General features: G+C 38.5%; 1 protein-coding gene across 1 annotated transcript; it reads left to right on the top strand.

Annotated features, from left to right (window-relative positions):
* Window positions 1-12,606: 12,606 nt before the first annotated feature.
* Window positions 12,607-17,367, top strand: LOC139479256 (uncharacterized). The gene has a single exon (XM_071262117.1). The coding sequence runs from the start codon at window positions 12,723-12,725 to the stop codon at window positions 16,701-16,703; it is 3,981 nt and encodes a 1,326-aa protein (XP_071118218.1). The 5' UTR covers window positions 12,607-12,722; the 3' UTR covers window positions 16,704-17,367.
* The last annotated feature ends 2,843 nt before the right edge of the window (window positions 17,368-20,210 follow it).

Raw genomic sequence — 20,210 nt, 5'->3', positions numbered from 1 at the left:
AACTCTTTGATTATTTCATGAAATATCTGGCAATTAATTTCAGTCCTTTCATGAAATGACTAGAAAAATTAGTCATTTAATAAAATGACTGAAACAAATTAGTCCTTTCATGAAATGACTAACCCTACAAGTAATTTCACAATGTGACTGAACGTTTTAGTCTTTTCATGATATGACTGATTTCACAGGCTGACTGAAACATGTATACGCATTTTGTAAATTATCATATTTTATGAACGCTTAAATGTCAAATTCATATTTAGCTGGGAGTTGTTGTATTGAAATATTAGAAATGAGAGCAAGAGAAATTATCTGTTGATCTAGCAAAATGATCCTAGGAAAGATCAAATGGCTGAGAACTGCATACCACACAATGTACACAGACATAAACTAACAGCAGGTGGCGGGTGTTTATCATTTATCTAATGGTGGTTTGGAAAGTCTCTACACAACGACAGCAACGTGTGTTAAACTCACCCATCCATAACCACGGCAGTAACTTGTATATCCTTTGTATATCCTGAGATCACATTGTAGCCATACGGGCGTATCTGCCTTGTGAAATCAAACATACAGAATATCGTCTATTTTTCATTCCCTAATTTGTGTTTACCTAAATGCTTGTAATCACACGAAACTTCTTTTGTTCTAAAAAGGCAACCAGCCGGATAATCCTTTTATGCACCACCCGCTTTGTTATTTTTAACATCACAAAGGTTGATCTCACTGTTATGAGCCTGCCATCTGCAAAACACCCTCTGTTGACACTTGATCTGACGAAACAAGTTTGTGTCAAGTTGTTAAAGACCCGCGTCGTTCATATAAACTTTATGAAACACTTTGAAACAGCGTTCACGGGTTTGAGTTCGGATTTTAAGGTGTTCTTGTGAGCCAACTACTATTTCATAAGGTAAATCAATCATTTAACCCGAATCTCTAATCACGGACCTGTTTATAACAGCAAAGGGGATGACTGAACGTATGACGTGTAGGCTGTACTCTGCACAGTTTAAATATTATACATGCGCATTCACCTCGATAACACATTTTAAAGAATCATGTGGCCCTTGTTTCCGTCCACATTTGATTGTGTCATAGACGAAATGTACGATGCTTCAATTTATTAATATCATAGCTAAATCACAGAAGCTATTTCGTCCAAGTTAAACTTGTGTATTACCAAAATATACTTGGCGGAATAGAAGAATGTGTTGCGTTTATCACCATAATCCTTTTTCTTTCCCTGAACATGAAATTGTTTACCATTATCGGCGTAGTGGGTTTTTTTAAGAACTGGGGTGCATTACACAAATAACACAACCTCTTGAAGGTTTAAAAAAGCCTTGTAAGAACTAAATGTAACGAACAATACCATTTGCAGTTTGAAAACATGCACGCCACAACGCCATGTTGTCAAACGTTTAATATCTACACGCCCATGTCTAAACTAGTTTGTACAAAACCACAGAAAACTTGGCTGATTGCCCAATGATCTGCGGTTCAATTTAATAAATGTATTAATGACAAATTACTGGAATCACATAAGTTCAAGTGCGGTTGGGGAGCTTAGAGGAGGACCTAGCTTACATTCTAACCATGGCAGCGATGTCTGGTGTCCATCGCCGTGAAGCGTACTTACCAAATTCGCCCATTCACTTGTATTTAAGTTCCACGAGTTGTCTCCCTTATTTGATATCCGCATACACGGGAACATCGTTTTCCTTTAAAGCTTCCTACAAAAAGTATCACATTTTGCAAACTAACACAACATACAATCTGGAGATTCGAACATGCACTCGCAACTTGATGACGTCGTAAACTGGACGACTTTATTTTTAAGAGGGGCGTGTCCAGTGAGTTGTTTCCCATAGATGTACATGTAACTGGGCAAAGCAGATAAACACAGTGACCGAACGATAGCATCCACAGACGGGAGAGATATGACAATAGGTGTATTGTGAGAAAAAGTGCAGATAATCGACGCCCAAATTGTAAGAATATATATACGGGAAATATCAAACTTAACCTCCCTGGTCATAAAATGGACTTGTCCGACATTACCTTGGTAGGATGTTAAATGCTTGTACATTTTAGATTTAAATCCTTAAGGAAGCTTTACATAATGTTGATATCTCATATAAGAAATATACGCGCACGACCCCTGGCCGTTGTTCATTGTACACTAAACACCACTAAAACTACTCGTGGCGCAAGCAAGACTGTAAACGTAGCTCATATGGTGATATACTTTAATTGAAATAACACGACAGTGAAACATTGTACGTGACCACACAATGCACCCTCCTTTTCCAAAAAGCAAATCTGTGCTGGAGGTAAATAACATTTTTTAGGACCATCAGACCAACAAGTGAGTGAGTATGGTTTTACGCCGCCGCTTTTGGCAATATTCCAGCAATATCACGACGGGGGACACCAGAAATGGGCTTCACACATCGTACCCATGTCGGGAATCGAAACCGGGTCTTCGGCGTGACGAGCGAACCCTTTAACTACTAGGCTACCTGACCACTCAGACCAAATACCAAACATAAGATATAAGTATATTTAAAATCGAGATGAGTATATCAATTATTGCAAAACAAATATGAAAAAAGTCTGAACATAATTAATGGAATTTAAAGTTACACGAGAATCGAAAATAGCGTTCGTAAAATATCCTAGTTGTGACACGTTCTGTGTCAGCTCCGAAATGAACCACAGTAAACAGGTGATACATTTGGCAGTTTTACATATCATCTGTACTAAGTATGTTCATTCAGTAACTTGCTTCGCTGATTATTTGTATTCATAACACGTGTATGTTACATTTGTGGTTAAACAATGCGACGCTCCTTTCCAAAAAGCTGTATCCGTGTACAACACTCAACGCTTCAGTTCACGTTAGCAGCGTATTAATCACTCAGGGCTCTGATTGGTTGCGCATTTGTTTGTCATACGGTCCCTCTTCCATGATCCAGGAAATACTTGCTAGGTTTTTAAGGCTTCATCCCAGAGAAAAATATAAAGCGAAATATGCAGTTGGATTCGTTGGATTTCGAAAATACAAGAAACACATGGTTCATACCTACAAACTATCGCCAATTTCACGTGTTCAATCAAAGAGCCAAATTGTATGTGCTATAATTGTCGAAATTATTAATTGTTTGTTTCTTGTTAAACTCCGTATACTTCAATATTCCAGCTATATGACAATCCAGTGATCGATTATGTGAGCATCGATCCAACAATGATTCATGGTGGCAAGATATAGGAGGTCATGAACCACAATGATGTGGCACGAATAAGAAATATATATCAATGCATTGCGATACACCTACAGAACATCTAGAGTGGTTATTCTCCTACATTGACCATTTCTATTTGACTAAAATATAGTTTAGTTTAAAAATGAACAACAGGAAATAGAATCTTTACGTCCACAATCTTTACATTGTTTACATAATGAAAGTGTAGCTTTGGCGTATTAGTATGAACGTACACTTACACTTTTACAGGATAATGTATCTGCCTCTAAAGCTGAAGTTTGAACAAAAGAAAAAACATTATCGATAAGTATTATTACAGTCACATGGGATAAAGGTTTTATATGTCTTACAAAGGCATAGCTTATAATTACCTCTCCCAATATGGTGATATCAAAGTCATACTTTCAAATGTATTTTTCTAACATACAATTTCATGTTACAATTGCATCATACTATTCCATCATACTATTTCACACACTTTTCCTGTGTACTATTTAATCATACAATCCAACCTAATATTCCTACATAATATTCAATAATGTTATCTCGTACAATATGATATTCAAATATACTACCCAACATATTATCAAACATAATATTCCTACACGATTTTCAATAATACGATATCACATACTATTCCCAATATACTATTTCATCAAACTATCCAACATACTATTTCATCAGACAAGTCCAACATGCTATATCAGTATACTATTCCTACATACCATCTCACATTTTATCCAACATACTATTCCATCATGCAGTACCATCGCATAAACTATTCCAACGTACCTTTCCAAAATACTATTCAAGTATAATATTTCAATATCCTACTTCTTCATAGCATTCCAATATCCTCATACTATTCTATAATACTGTTCTATCATGTTACTATTCCAACAAACCATATCATCATACTTTTCAATCATGTAAATCAATCGCCTTCACATCTCACCCTTACAGTGCCCGGATGGGTAGAATTGCAAGCATTACATTGTGGCATTATTCAATATACTTTAAGTGGTAATCCATTCACATGTCTACATAAGCCACAATAAACAAAAGAGACAAAACCCCTTCCATATTCATGTTTTGGAATGTTTAAAGCACGACTTTTGAACTATGGTTTTAAATAGAATAAAATAAAATCCTTTCCAGAGTCAAAGAATCCTTCCCAGAGCCACAAGAAATTGATTGTACGATTCCGACCATACATGTATCATAAGCAAGAGTAAACGAATCACAATCAAAGAGTGTTGATATAAGATGTCGCGAAAAGGTGAGCGTATCGTGCCCCATTTGTGGCTCCCGTCACAAACACATGCACAAGCAAGTCAATTGTTCCTGTGAAAAATCACACGATACAAGTCAAAATAGGGAATCGCATTGAACATAATTTTTGTTACTGATGTGTCATATTTAACAAATGAACAATGAGCAAGTTTGGCCTTTGTCGCGTGGCACACCTTGGGACATGCGCCCAGGTCGCCCGTGCTGAATGGCGATGACGTACATCACACACATATGTTACGTCTGTCGGAATGCGAGGCGTGAGGTCAGCCCGGCGTCTGACCTGGACAATGTTCTCATATCCACACCTACGGTCATAATACTGTGTTTTTGTCCTGGGGACATAAAAGATTAGCCATCACCTTGGACCTACACGGTGTACTTGTAATGCTACCGTGAAAAATGTTGTAATAAAACAGGGCTTGACTAAGGCAATAGTGAAGTAGGCCTTCTTTCCCAGAATTTCTAACAAACGGTCCATGGCGTGTACACATTTAGTTACCGCGTGAGAGGATATTGTTTTGCCGCGTTGTCAGGACTCTGGACCCGACGAACCAGTGGCTGATACATTATGAAACAATGACCCACACCTGGCAGAGACAGATAACATAGGGTAACATAAGTGTACTGAGGAACTACATGCAACCTTAGAGTAATGAGTAATGGGAGCCTACATGTAACCTTAGTGTAATGAGAAATGGGAGCCTACATGTAACCTTAGTGTAATGAGTAATGGGAGCCTACATGTAACCTTAGTGTAATGAGCCATGGAGACCTACATGTAACCTTAGTGTAATGAGTAATGGGAGCCTACATGTAACCTTAGTTTAGTGAGTAATCGGGACCTACATGTACATGTAACCTTAGTGTAATGAGTAATGGAGACCTACATGTAACCTTAGTGTAATGAGTAATGGAGACCTACATGTAACCTTAGTGAAATGAGTAATCGGGACCTACATGTAACCTTAGTTTAGTGAGTAATCGGGACCTACATGTAACCTTAGTGTAATGAGTAATGGGGACCTACATGTAACTTTAGTGAAATGAGTAATCGGGACCTACATGTAACCTTAGTTTAGTGAGTAATCGGGACCTACATGTAACCTTAGTGTAATGAGAAATGGGGACCTACATGTAACCTTAGTGTAATGAGTAATGGGGACCTACATGCTACCTTAGTTTAATGAGTAATGGGAGCCTACATGTAACCTTAGTTTAATGAATTATGGGGACCTACACGTAACCTTAGTGTAATGAGTAATCGGGACCTACATGTAACCTTAATGAAATGAGTAATGGGGACCTACATGTTACCTTAGTTTAATGAGTAATGGGAGCCTACATGTAACCTTAGTTTAATGAGTTATGGGGACCTACATGTAACCTTAGTGTAATGAGCAATAGGGACCTACATGTAACCTTAGTTTAGTGAGTAATCGGGACCTACATGTAACCTTAGTTTAGTGCGTTATGATAACCTACATGTAACCTTAGTGTAATGAGCCATGGAGACCTACATGTAACCTTAGTGTAATGAGTAATTGGAGCCTACATGTAACCTTAGTTTAATGAGTTATAGGGACCTACATGTAACCTTAGTGTAATGAGGAATGGTGACCTACATGTAATCTTCGTTTAACGTTTAATATAAGATAGCTGCAATAACACAATGTTCTATCATGACGTTATTTCTGATATATTTCTCGGATATGTGCTCGCATAGCTAGGCAATGTAAATAAACGCTGTGGCCGAACGATAGCACCCAAAAATGGTAGAGATATGACGATTGGTTTAGGGAGATAATCGAAGCCAACATGTACCAGAAATACCAAACTTGCCATGCTTTAACAGATGGTATATGTCACACCTTCTTTACAGTACCAGCAGCCCATGCGATTTTGAAGATGGTGAGTGAGTGAGTGACACTAACTTGTAATAGACCAATTAAACATATCATTTCTATATCCGTGAAGGTGCATCCTTACTACACCCACGCCCTCCGGGGCTGCCTTTAATGTGACGGCACGTACACGCTGACCTCCGAGTGTGCACATTCTGTAAAGGAGGCATGTAGACTGGCTGCCAACACTTGTCATACCGACGCGAGCCCCAGTTGCAGAAATACTGCAGCAGTGAAAGGTTTACGACACCACCTAGTGGCTAGACGTTATGATAGGAGGACTACGAAGAGGGTGTTCCCTGGTAGGTTTTTCCAACTGCTTATATCATGGTAAGAACGATCAACATAAAATAGCATTGTTTCTTTCTGTGTGTATGTATACATTTCAAATACCAAGTTTGTATGTCGTTGCTGTTGTTGTTGGTGGTGTTTTTTTTGGGGGGTTCATTTAAACATTAGATAGTATATAAAATGTAAACTGCCAGGTTGGAATTAAACATGATGTGTAATACAATTTGATGAAACTATTAATTAACTAAGTTAAATAAGTGCCATATAAAATCAGCCCAGACTCAGTTTTTCAAGGAGAGGCTATCTGAACGACCACTGCATCGAGTAAATGTGCAGTGTGTTGAGAAGTTCGGCAACCCTGCAGAGTTCTGGCCTGAATCTGTTTGCTGCTCAGGACCATTCACCGTCAATATGTGATTTTGCATCAAAATGTAAACATGAAATGTAGGTTATGCAATGAATTTAATGAGAGTATCCAACACGTTGTCAGTGTTTGCCCAACTTTCGCACAAACGTAGTATCTTAAGTGACATGATCTTTTTATTACCGTCTGCGTCATGCGTTTTGTTTTGACTCCATCCAGAGGTCCATCCATGGTACGACCAAAAATATGAAGAGGTCGTTATTGAAAATGATTAATACAAAACACCTTGGAACAAGCCCGTGTACAGTCTATGATATACCCAGGACAACAAACTCGATCTTGTCCTTTTGAGAAAGTCCAATGAAATCCTTTATATCATTGCATTTTCTTCCCTTTTGACACTAATGTGATTGACAAGTTTAAGGAAAACAAGACAAATATGCGGACCTCGCTCTCTAAATGTCACGCTTGCATCCCAAGTACCAAGTGGTCCTACTCCTCATTTTTTTCGGTCCCTTACATGTAAGTTTGGTACCCCCCCGACCCCCCCCCCCCCCCCCCCCCCCAATGTGTTGACTGACATTAGGAGAGTACCCGGGTTTGTTGCTTTGAACACAGCCAGTATGACAATCTGGGTAATGCAGAAGACAGCAGTGTTGGGGAGTCTTCACATTCTCCGAAAAGTTCTGGATGGGTTCGACTAGGCAGCGCTTCCTAGGAGAAGTTCCATTTGATGTCTGGGCTGCGACCCTGAGCTGATGATGATTCCTACCAGCCTGATTGTGCTAGCATCACCCAAACCCTCGTTGCTTCATTTGATATTTTAATCTGTAAATAATAATAATAATAATAATGATAATATATTATTATTACGGTATAACCACGCACGCATGAACACACATGCGTGTGAACAAACCTGCGCAAGCTCAAAATGAACATAACGACGCATGATTACAGCAGTATGAATGTTGCCATTTTGATATGTTTCTCACAGATTTGTATATGAAGTTGGTTACTATAATGATAACATATTATTACAAGATGTCAAAAGAAACAGAAACACTTTTATGTGAAAAATTGCCACGAATGACATTTTAGGCCAAACCCATCTCAGATATGGCTGAGATTGCAGCTAAGGACCTGTATACAAACCAAAAATACATTCTATTTTACAATAACAACAATAACGTTTACTCTCTCAAATCACAACCGACGCCATTACGTAATGTTAGCATTTTGTTAAGCGATGACGTCATTCGTATTAGCAACGAACACAATTCAAGCTGTCAGAGGAAATTTAGAGCACAGAGCGAGACTAGATTTATGACTTGACGTCAGGTCATAGACACCACAGTAGCCGCTGATGCTCCTGTCGCCTGAGAAACACTACTCGGTTTTTGGGTGTGGACAGATAAACTCGGTTTATGGTGTATGTATACCATCACCACTTGGAACATTCTTCATCAACAACCACAAGCACTGCCGCTGACGCGCTTGGTTAAAATATAGAAGGTATTTACACATTTTCCCTGCTGTATGTTTTGAATTATGTAAATTGACTTCACGACCTGTCTATTTTAATCCCTGTCATGCTGTTTGTATTGAAAGTGAAACGTGTTTGAGAACATGATGTACATGGTGTTGTTTCCGCGAGTTCATGTTGAATGGAGTACTAGGTTGCATTGTGTACAAGGATACTTGTGCTTGGGGCGCATGCAGGAAATATGTGCCTGCTGTGACACTCTGAGTGTCACTTCACTGAGGAGGACAGGTACGGCATTCCATCATGGCATGTTGAAGATTTTGATTATAATCTCACTTGCTGGTATACTTTAAATGATACGCGCTGTCTCTTTGTATCATGTTTATACGTACTGTGTAGAATATACAGGTGCCCTTGTGTTTAAATGTTTTTATTGCACCTTGAAGAAAACATTTAAGTTTCAATAGAGGTTGATGGGGACATACGATGCAACCCAATTAGGTTAACTTCCATGTTATTATGTAGATTCAGAACATATTAATCACTTCATCTGATATTTTATATAGGACCTTTGGCTTGGGATGTTATTTCTAGCTATCGATTTTAAACGAGTCGTGGACGTCATTGTCATCTTCAGCAGGTAGCATAGAATTGTAATATTTACTCATTACGATTATGATTTGTTAAAACGTGTTTAAAAATTAGTAAAATATATATATATATATATATATATATCTGTGTGTGTGTGTGTGTGTGTGTGTGTGTGTGTGTGTGTGTGTGTGTGATACTCATTGATATTTTAGTTTACAAGTTAAGCCTTACATGTGAGTTCTTCATATGAATAAGTAAGATAGCAAACTCATTGACGCCATAATGATCTACTTATCTGTCTCAGTCTTGAGAGATCCATCACTGCGCTGATTGACAGCATAATTGTCTACTCATTCACTGATGACGTAAGACGCGAGAAACCTCAAGGCAAGTTGTCACTATCTTATAAAATATTATACATAAAGTGAGGCTTCGGTATACAAACAACAAATCTGCCATTAATCATGTAAATCAACACACTGAACTTTATGTATCGGCCTTTTTTAAAGCAACTTCAACTGCGGGGTTCTACATTCCTATTGATAATAACCTCATATATTCGTTTAGTAACATAGGGATGGAATGATCATGTGATATTTAATGAAACCAAAAAAGCTCAATTGGGCAATCAAGGAAATATATGTCAAATAATTATAAAAACAACAACGTGATTTGGTCTGATTGTGTTGTGGACTTAGGGGGGAGGTGTTTCAATGGATTGGCTGGTGTATCGTTTTTGTGCACAAACCTTGAATGTTAGGTGCATATATAATGTTATATAATCTAGCTATTCTTACAGTTTTGTGCCTTGTGTTTACATGTTTTTGAAAGTACAGAAATCTATGCGTTTACCTCGGAGATCATTTTTATCCTTGAGATTCTTCATACGCTATCACCGAATAACTCAAATTGAATGTTCCTTTAGCTGGATACGATTGCAGTTTAATTGTAACTTAAAATCACCATTTCCGATTGATGATATTATAAGTTATGTAAATCCAAAATATTTTTCACATTATAACGTTAATACGCATTACTGCGAGACTTTAGATCTTGACATCAATTTACGTTTTGCTGGTTCTCTGTATTTATGCGTTTCAAACTTATTGTCGACTAACACAGACTCCACCTATGTTTACATCAAACGTGTTACAAAAAAGATGCAAGATGTAAACGTGATAAAATGCGTAAAATATGCAAGGAGCCTGTCTGTACACTTTCTGTCCAGTTTGATACATATTCACGCTAGATGAACATTTTGTGTGTTAATATAAACATTCTTATGTTAGAACGCAATACGACCTAAGCACCTAGGTCATATCCGCACTGGTGTGAAACTGAACGAGTAACGAAACCGTAGATATCTGGTGTGTTGAAAGTTACAGCTTGAGAGTGTATGGTTCTACGCCGCTTTCGGTGATATTCCAGTTATATCATCGCGAGATGATCGCTTGACACATTGTACGCATGTTGGGAATCAACACTTACAACACTACCAGCTGTGTATCGGTGTTTCCAGTCTTGTTGGTTACATCCCACGGACTCCCAATTAACATAACACGAAAATCGCACACATATATTGCATATTCATTAGAGTGAGGGTTTTGTTTAGTTGAGACAAATAGTGAATGGATGAGTAGGATTTTAATCTGATTTTGTTACCATTCCATCAATATTACTGCGAGGATGAACTGGGTATGCGGTAACCATTAGGCTCCCCGACCACCCCAGTGAGTGAGTGAGTGAGTTGGGTTTAACGCCGCTTTTAACAGTATTCCAGTCATATCACGGCGTGTCAGCATAATGTGGGAGGAAAGCCCGAAATGATGCAGGTCTCTGACGTTTACCACTTCGTTGAAACCCACGAGCACGGGTATGGTGCTGACAAACCTAGATACATAATCGGGGCGAACCGGGATTAGAACCCAAAATCATAGGTTTCTGGCGTGCCCAAGGGACGCAACTCTGCGCAACGCTGCGACTGGGCCACCCGTGCCGCCTGACCACCCAAAGCAATGGATGAAATAAAAAAGTACATTGACAGAATCTATGTTTTCATCCACTTTTCAAGATATCAAACGACATGACAATATCTGCCATTTCGTTTTTGCCAGAGATAATCTTCTTTCTGTCAAAACGATTTGTGATCGGCTGTGTAGTTAACGATAAGAAAAATGAATATGAGAAATGTTTTTACCGATATTTTTGTATAAGTTATTACATCTGTACATGTGTTAAGGAAACCTCATGTTATCACATCTGTACATGTGTTAAGTAAACCTCATGTTATTACATCTGTACATGTGTTAAGTAAACCTCATGTTATTACATCTGTACATGTGTTAAGTAAACCTTATGTTATTACATCTGTACATGTGTTAAGTATACTTCATGTTAGTTATTCTCATAGTATCATTATGGTATATTCGAAATCGTACAATCGACTCTGATTTTAGCAGAGATTTCTTATGATTATGGAAAGGTTTGTCGTTTTTATATCCATTTTGTGTTCATGTTATCCATTGAATTTATCCATTACACCATTTAAGCAAAAAGACATGTCATCTTGGTCAGTATGCCATTTTTTTCTAATTCTAATGTAACAGTCGTCTTATGTAGCAGAATAATCTCCTCCTCTGTGAAAGTTAATGTAAGCTTCAACGTGTTGATATTTTGTTAGCTTCAGCCATAATTCGCAAAGCATAGAAGTCGTAGTTACTCATGATCACATTATGAACAGATACGTGAAACTTTATTTTAGTACAATAATCCTAGTACTTACATGGCGTTGTGTTTCCTAAACCTTGAAATGAGTTTCATATCAAGCATTTCTCCTTCATCTAAAGATAAATCTTGTCTTCATTCATACTATAGCAAATTCATACCAACCCATAGATAAAGAAAAAATTAATTATTCATGAAGAAGCCACACCTTGATGAATATGACAAATGACAACGTTGTTAATAAATGTAACGAATAATTGGCAGTAGGTACAAAGAGAGGACGGATATAAACATATCACTGCACTTTATCTATTTTCGCACGCCCGACATAAATTTGGTAACAATCAACTAAAAATATCGTCTATCATATCTATACATGACTGTACGTTGACATTTATGATGCAGTGTGATTGATACGATGCATATAACAGTCAGGAAACCTCGAAATAATCCTAGGAGTGTCATTAAAGAGGCAGCTTGACAGCCACAAGGCCCCATTGTATTCATATGTAATTAACATTTTCTGACATACATGCCTGTAGAATATGTAAAGCTGATGTACATGTCAAAAACGTCTTGTAGAGTAATTGAGCATAACTTTTTCAACACGAATCTAAATGTTAATGAAAAAAATATCATTCCCTTATTTTTATGCTATATTTTACAGGCAAAGGACCTTAGCACCCTTACATGGAATTCGCATAAGAGGACTCTGAAAAATGCCTTGAGTTGTGGAGGAAATCTTCTGAGCGATACTTCTGGATGTGACATAAGCATATAGTGATATTGGATCTTTCTAAATTTGCCGGATGACTCATTCAAACATGGTTCATCGCCTTTTGCCAAAGGTTGTTATATTGATGTGCGTTATGCGCGTATTCAGAGCTGCACCTGCGACAAGAATAGATTCAATATGGCCTGACAACGAACCCAGTCCCCCTGTTGTTGATACCAATGGAGGTTGCTCCGATCGGGGATTAAGTGATGCCTGCAGCCTTTTAAGTAATGTGTGTAATACAGGAACATGTAAATCTAAAGGCTGTACCTATGTTTGTGTTTGCCCTGATGGTTATGGAGGCAGTTTCTGTGAAACACTTCTATCGTCCCAACAGTCAAATGGCAATGGAAACGGTCACAGTAATGGAAACGGTAATGGAAACGGAAATGGAAATGGAAACGGAAAAAGCAAAATAATTGCTGCCATTGATTCTTTGGATTTCTTGGATCTTGCTCTGTTTTCGTTTACATCAAAAGCAACGACAAGTGCGACAACAACTTCCCAACGCCCAACAACAACCACAACAGTTGCAACTACGACGACCCGGGCGACAACTACTCCAGTCCTTTCGGATGCAACATCAAGCATGACAACAACACAAGCATTGGAACCCACACCAGCGGACGCCTCTACCACAGTAGGAATTGTGTCTTCAAATGGTACAACGCCAAGAGTTTTCACAAGCACTCGTCTTACAAGTTCTTCTACAATCTCGCCACCGACATCAGTGATGCCTACATCAATCACGACAACAAAAGACACAGACACGTCATCGACAGACAGTTCTACTCTAGATGCCATGACAAGGTCAGTCTCTAACAGGGAATCCACAATAGGTTCTCGGGCTGCTTTTGCTACTGACCTTGTACGCCATAAAGCAGCGCGGGGCAAGTCGTTAACACAACGTATTGCGCCTTCTACAACAACTGTGCATCCTACAGAAACAGTACCCCCTGGTGTTGTTTCATCCACACAACGAAGAGAATCTGCGACTACAGAAACAGTTACGCCGTCTCCTGTACTCACTCCTGCTGCAATCTCTTCAACAAATAATCTGTCTAATGATGCCTCAACTGTCACCACCACTGCCAAAACAGTATCGCGTATCCCAACAAATGATGCAACGGTTACTACAACGTCTTTGCCTATAGAATCGGTAACGTCATCTATTTCACCATCGTCGTTTCCAGAAACAATAGCATCAACTACAAACCAGTTAAACATGACATTAATAACTGTGAATGAATCGGCAACAAACGATATACATTTTTCAGCAGATATTTCAGCAACAACAACAACTGACTCCACCATTCAGATATCAACACAGTCAAGTACATCAACAAAGTTAACAACAAACAACGATGTGTCAACAAATGTAAAACTGGATTCTGCATCTTCACAAATGTCAACAAATGCATCATCAAGTTTTGGAACTGAAATTAGCACCTCATCTGGTCTATCATCATTAGTGTCACCGTCCAGTGTCATATCATCTGGAAATACAACGAATGAAAAAACATCTGAAAATGTGACGACATTGGTTACAAGTCATGAGACAACAACAGCCACAATTGGAACATCACCAAATGAAACTGACATGTTACTTGAGAAGACAACTACAGTTACAGCTATGACGACGACCACAAATCCTACAACAACAAAAACATCGACAGGAGCAACAGCTTCAGGCACTGGTAAAACTGAGATGACATCATCAAAGATGAAGACAGTGAAACACGAAGTACCATTAATTTCAAAGTTGAGCAATGGGATACAACAACAATCTAGAGGTACAACACAAACACCATCTCGGCGGACAACTGCCAGTATAACCACCTCTTCAGATAACTTTGTTACAACATCATCTTCAGTTATTACTTCTTCTATACAAGTTAAGCCAAAGACAACACCTACCACGTTTCAAACAACAACCATTACTTCAGAAACTGCCAAACCAACAGCTGCATCCAGTATGTCTAATCCACCAACCTCCGCAACCCCAGCAACCGTTAAGCCAAGAACAACACAACAATCCCCCAAAGCAGCAACTACACCAAGCACATATCGCCAACGTGCCACTGAGATATCGCCATCTGCACTTGGCAGTGTTTTAGGATTTCAACATGCTATAAATAACTGGAGTAACAGATTTTTATCTACTCTTCCTGAACTTGTCCCAACTGCAATGGCAGGCAGACTCAGTGCTCCAATGGGTCTCGCCGGAACAGTTTTCGACAGACAAATTAATGGTAGCGAAACCAGTGTCCCCTCCTCTAAAGGTGACAATGGACATTCTTCCAATGGTGACAATGGACATTCCTCCAATGGTGTCAATGGACATTCTTCCAATGGTGACAATGGACATTCTTCCAATGGTGACAATGGACATTCTTCCAATGGTGACAATGGACATTCTTCCAAGGGTGACAATGGACATTCTTCCAAGGGTGACAATGGACATTCTTCCAATGGTGACAATGGACATTCTTCCAAGGGTGACAATGGAAACTCAAAAGTCGTTGATAATAGAAATACATCAGTAATTGCACAGAACAACACTAACAATGCAACAGATATTGTGGTAGCTAAAGGTGATAATGGCAAGAACTTGCTCCCCAGTGGCCCCAGTGGCCCCAGTGGCCCCAATGGAACTGATACTGACAATGGACATGGTGCAAATGGTAACGGTGACAAAACATTGCAAAGTACTATTGTTAATGCAAATAAAAATGGTCATAGTAACAATGGTAATGGCACAGACAATGGTCATGGTACTGAGGGTGCTTATAATGGTCAAGCAATCGGAAATAATGGTGGCAATGGCAATGGTCAGAGTTCTAATGGAAATATCGGCAATAATGGACAAAATGGTGATGGAAACAATGGGAAAGTAATACCATCTTCATTTGATCAGGTGTTTGGGCAACTAATTGATACCATAGAAGCTTCTTCAAATTTTCATCTGCCTGTGATGACTAGTGGAGGGATGCCTTTCGATTTGCAGAGTCAGCCTGTTCCTGATCCAAGCGCATCAGTTTTTACTCTACCATTGGTTAACGGTGGTCCAGCTCAAAACATAGGTATTAGTGCTGCTGCTGTTGTTGGTGATTCTGGAACTCCTGGAAACGGGGGTCCGTCTGGGACAAAACAAAATATGGACTCCAGAGAGGGAACGGCACCACCTCTTGGTGCTATTACAAGAGTAGACCCACTTGCTGGTGTCTTCCCAAACTGGCTTGGGCTGGAGACACAGAGAGATATACGGGATCTTATGCAACAGTCAAAGTCAGTAACTAGAGAGCTTCAGGATATTGTAACACTAAAAAAAGCTTCTGAACCAAAGGCATCTGGCAGGGATGGAAAGGACATAAACACCGATAGCAAACCAAGGAACATCTCAATGGAACCAGAAAGCAAAAACAAGACATCTGAATATTCGGATGACAAGAAACCCGAATCGACAGGTGGAAGTTCAAAGCAGGAATGGTCAGTTCAGAAAGAAAGGGACAGTTCAAAGACACTAAAGAAATCTTCTGAACCAAAGGCGTCAGGCAAGGATAGAAATGAGCAAACCAACGATAGCAAACCAAAGCACAGCTCGTCGGAACAAGAAGGCAAGAATAAGACATCAGAATCCTCGGATGACAAGAAACCCGAATCGACAGGTGGAAGTTCAAGGCAGGAATGGTCAGTTCAGAAAGGAAGGGACAGTTCAAAGAAGTCAGATTCACCTAATTCTGAGGACGCAATGAAGCGTAAGGCTGAACAAGCTGCACAGTTGGAGATATTGGGTCATCAGCTACGATCTTTGATAAGACAGGCATCGTTCATGCCGCAAACCCAGCCTGGAAATGATGAAAAGGATGTTCCAGATTCCTCCGGAGGACACACAGGGGAGTCTAGTATAAATAAACATTCAGACACAAGCAATCAAAAGAAAGAAAAACATAATTCCAGACCCGTGTTACACGTAAGCAAAGACGATCATATACATGATTCAGGAGGATCTTGAAAAATGTTCATAATACAAATAATTCAAACATGCAGATTAAACATTTCTTTTTGAAATTCTGACATGTTTTGTTCTTGAAAAATAATTGGTGCATTGCGTTCAACGTAAGTTACATGTTCATGGTAGATCCTGTTCTAAACCTCTCCTGTGTATTATGTTTTATTTACGGACACAAACATGTTGTTTGCTGGCGTAATCTTTTACATATTCCACATATTTAACCATGCAATTCATGTAGTTTTTAATATGAGACGATATATTCAAGCGGTAGCAGTTTTCTTTAACAAACTCCACATCTGAAACGTTTTCCTAGACAAAATGAAACTTTTTTATTACTGTTTTATTGAATAGCATACTTTGTTGTCTTAATTAAGAGGAAACATGCTATCTCCAACAACTAGTACAGTACTTTGCCAGTTATATTTCTCAAACTATATTTTATGTTTACATAAACCTTATTAGTTAATGAAAGTGAAAATACTTTAACGTCATAGTATGTATTACGTCTTCCGGGTTCAACTGTTTCTGTTCTATATAAACGTCATACTTGTGCCGGTGATGAGATTAATATACAATAAATCTATATATTTTGAAGTAAAATTAAGTCTTCTTGATGTGTACGTATTAAACAGAGTTCATATATCTTATTAAGACATGTATTCCAACGGACAGAAACACAATCATGTGTATATCAAAGAATGTCTATAATCATTATATTTGATTTATTATTGTGTCTTTGCATTATTATGTTTTGGCAATCACAAGGAATGGTATGTGAGATAGTATGACATCCACCACTGTATTCATACAGTGCTGACTTTATCAATTCAAGTGTTACTTGTGTTGTTCACTACTAATTGTCTAAAGACTATTTCGACTTAACTATATCGCGCCATTTAAACAAAGTCCCATTTGATGTTGACATTCGATTAAGATCATTTTGCCATGTTTATAAAAAGTTAACGAGAATTGTAATGAAACGATTATACAATGAAGGCAGCATTTCGCAGAATTTGTTTTTAAAAAAATCATCTCATTACTAATGCTATTTTGTCCTTTGAATAAGGTGTCTCACTCATACCAGCATACTGTAACTGTAATAAATGAATCATATTTCCAACACTTAAGTTGCTTCTTCAAAGATTATGATACAAGTGTAGGTTATGCTGAGGTTGAATGTATAGTGAGTGAGTGAGTGAGTGAGTTTGGTTTTACGTCGCTTTTAGCAATATTCCAGCAATATCACGGCGGGGGACACCAGAAATGTGCTTCACACATTGTACCCATGTCGGGAATGTTGAATGTATAGTCTTTAAAGAATGATACGATATGTTAATAGAAGGGGAACTTTGAAAATGCGTTGTAATTAAAGGGTCCAAATGATCTGAAACTTACATGAGGTGTAATGTGTTTGTTATTGCACCATTATTACACCATTGATGTGTAAAAGCTGTCGTTTTGTAGTTTATGGATAACGATCGCCAGCAAACGTAGATCCCTACAAAGCGATCCCTTGTAGCGCCAAGGCCATCCTATCTCATATACCTTGCAGAAATGTATGACGGAGTTTACTGTTGATTGCTTTTTAAGAATGGCCCCTGGTTATATATGCAGACTGTGCAGTGTGTTGAACGCATCAATGTTATACTTGGCGGTGGGTAGGGTCTCACAGATAGTTTAAAAATAAAGTATCGACAGTATTTAATTACGTCACTCATTATGTCTGTTTCTAATTAGAAAGCTCCCTCAAAATGAATGACGTCACCTGAAACAACATTAGCTCCGTTATATCTGCAGCAAACGTATGCGTCTGCCATCTTGGACGACTCACTGTACGGACGCGGCCATTGAGCAGAACAGGCCTGGGTTGGGTTTTCACAGTGAACCCTGATTGGCAAAGCACCGCTTTGGAGTTCCTGTTCTCCTGTTGGCTCCTGGTGAATGGAGCTGTGTGTGAAAAAAGGATGTCACTAAATATGCGTCCAAGTTATTTTGCTTCCGCATTCCATCATATATGGACAGTTCTTCAGTGACAATGATTGGCAAATACATGTTACAATATCCAATGGAGTAGCAATTTCTTGAACCGTTGGGAAAATGTCACATTGTCATATGTGACATTGTTATGTAAATAACGTTGTTTCGAATTCATTTGTACATATATTTAATCTATGAATTATCCAATAGAATAAATCTATTTATTTATCTGTTCTTCCAGAACGTGTGTTTTGTCTGAATAGTCACTGATAGTGGTGCACCTATTTTAATAAGAAAGGTTGAAAGTGAGTTCGTTGGAATTCCTGGAACTATCCCTTTCATTTTGTTTGGTGACACGGGAGGCCCAGTGGTTTAAGTCGCCGCTGTGCAGGGATCCGCTGATCTTAAGTTTGAATCCCAGATTCAATCCAAAGATGATCCATTAGAAATATTGAAAATGCTTACGAATTTTGGCTTTCTTTCCACATTTAATTTACATGCTGAGATGTTACTCACATACTGCTACAAGCGGCGTCACAGAGTTAGAGAGGATTATATATTTTATTTGATTCTATATATTTATATAAATTTAAATGCAAACATTTCAAAATTGCTTCTATTAACAGTTACGTACTGGTTCTTCGTCATTATTCAACACAGTATCAGTAAACAGATGTTAAACAACACATGCATGACACACACAACAGACTCAGGCTAAACGTGCTTAAAGCAGCAGGCAGTGCACCACATGTACAATAGGACTGAGTCATGTGTATATGTGTTAAGTTTGCTTGTCACATCCATTACGGAAGAAACAACACCAGTATTTTTAGCTGAATCGTGATGCACGTAACTATTTGACACAGAACTGTCTCCTTGAGATATAGTTTCTGTTCGTTCCAAGCACTTAGAAGTGGTTCAGTATACTATCGCTTGGTCATGATGAAATATATACATGTATGTTTCATAGGATAACAGACATCCGTTATAGGATTATTAACATGTTTTTAAAATATCTAGAATAGTGCACGAAACAAAGCAATGGACATTTGGTTTAATTGACCATGTATATGTTTTGATGTCTTCTGTGATGCAGGTGTTGCTTTCACTGATGTTTATTTTCATGGAATTGGCATATTTCACATTTAAGGAGAATATGATATCACAAGAGTCATTTTACCTCTGTTTTATCTCTAAAACAGTTAATATTCAATATCTATCAGAAGTAATATTTTTCGGAAATCAAATTAAATCAGCATGAATGATGAGGTGGTGTGAAATGGGGGTTTAACGTCGCGTTCAACGTAATTTCACTTACACAGCGACGTGCATGTATGCCGGTTTTATCCCAAAATCCCGAGCGCCAGGCAGGGTAACAACAAGGACCATTTTTTAGTCTTTTGGAGAGCCGCGGCCGGGAATGGAACCACTAACCTTCCTCTCTCGCATAGACGCCCTATACATAATCATAAGCATAAATGGATAGGTGAGGTGAGGTAAAATTGGTTATAACGTCGTGTCAGAGATTAT

Source organism: Haliotis cracherodii, unplaced genomic scaffold (genome assembly GCF_022045235.1).
Source record: "Haliotis cracherodii isolate W230 unplaced genomic scaffold, xgHalCrac1.p SCAF_4, whole genome shotgun sequence".
Lineage (NCBI taxonomy): Eukaryota > Metazoa > Mollusca > Gastropoda > Lepetellida > Haliotidae > Haliotis > Haliotis cracherodii.
The sequence above is the reverse complement of the archived record's forward strand: the minus strand, read 5'-3'. Positions and strand labels throughout refer to the sequence as shown.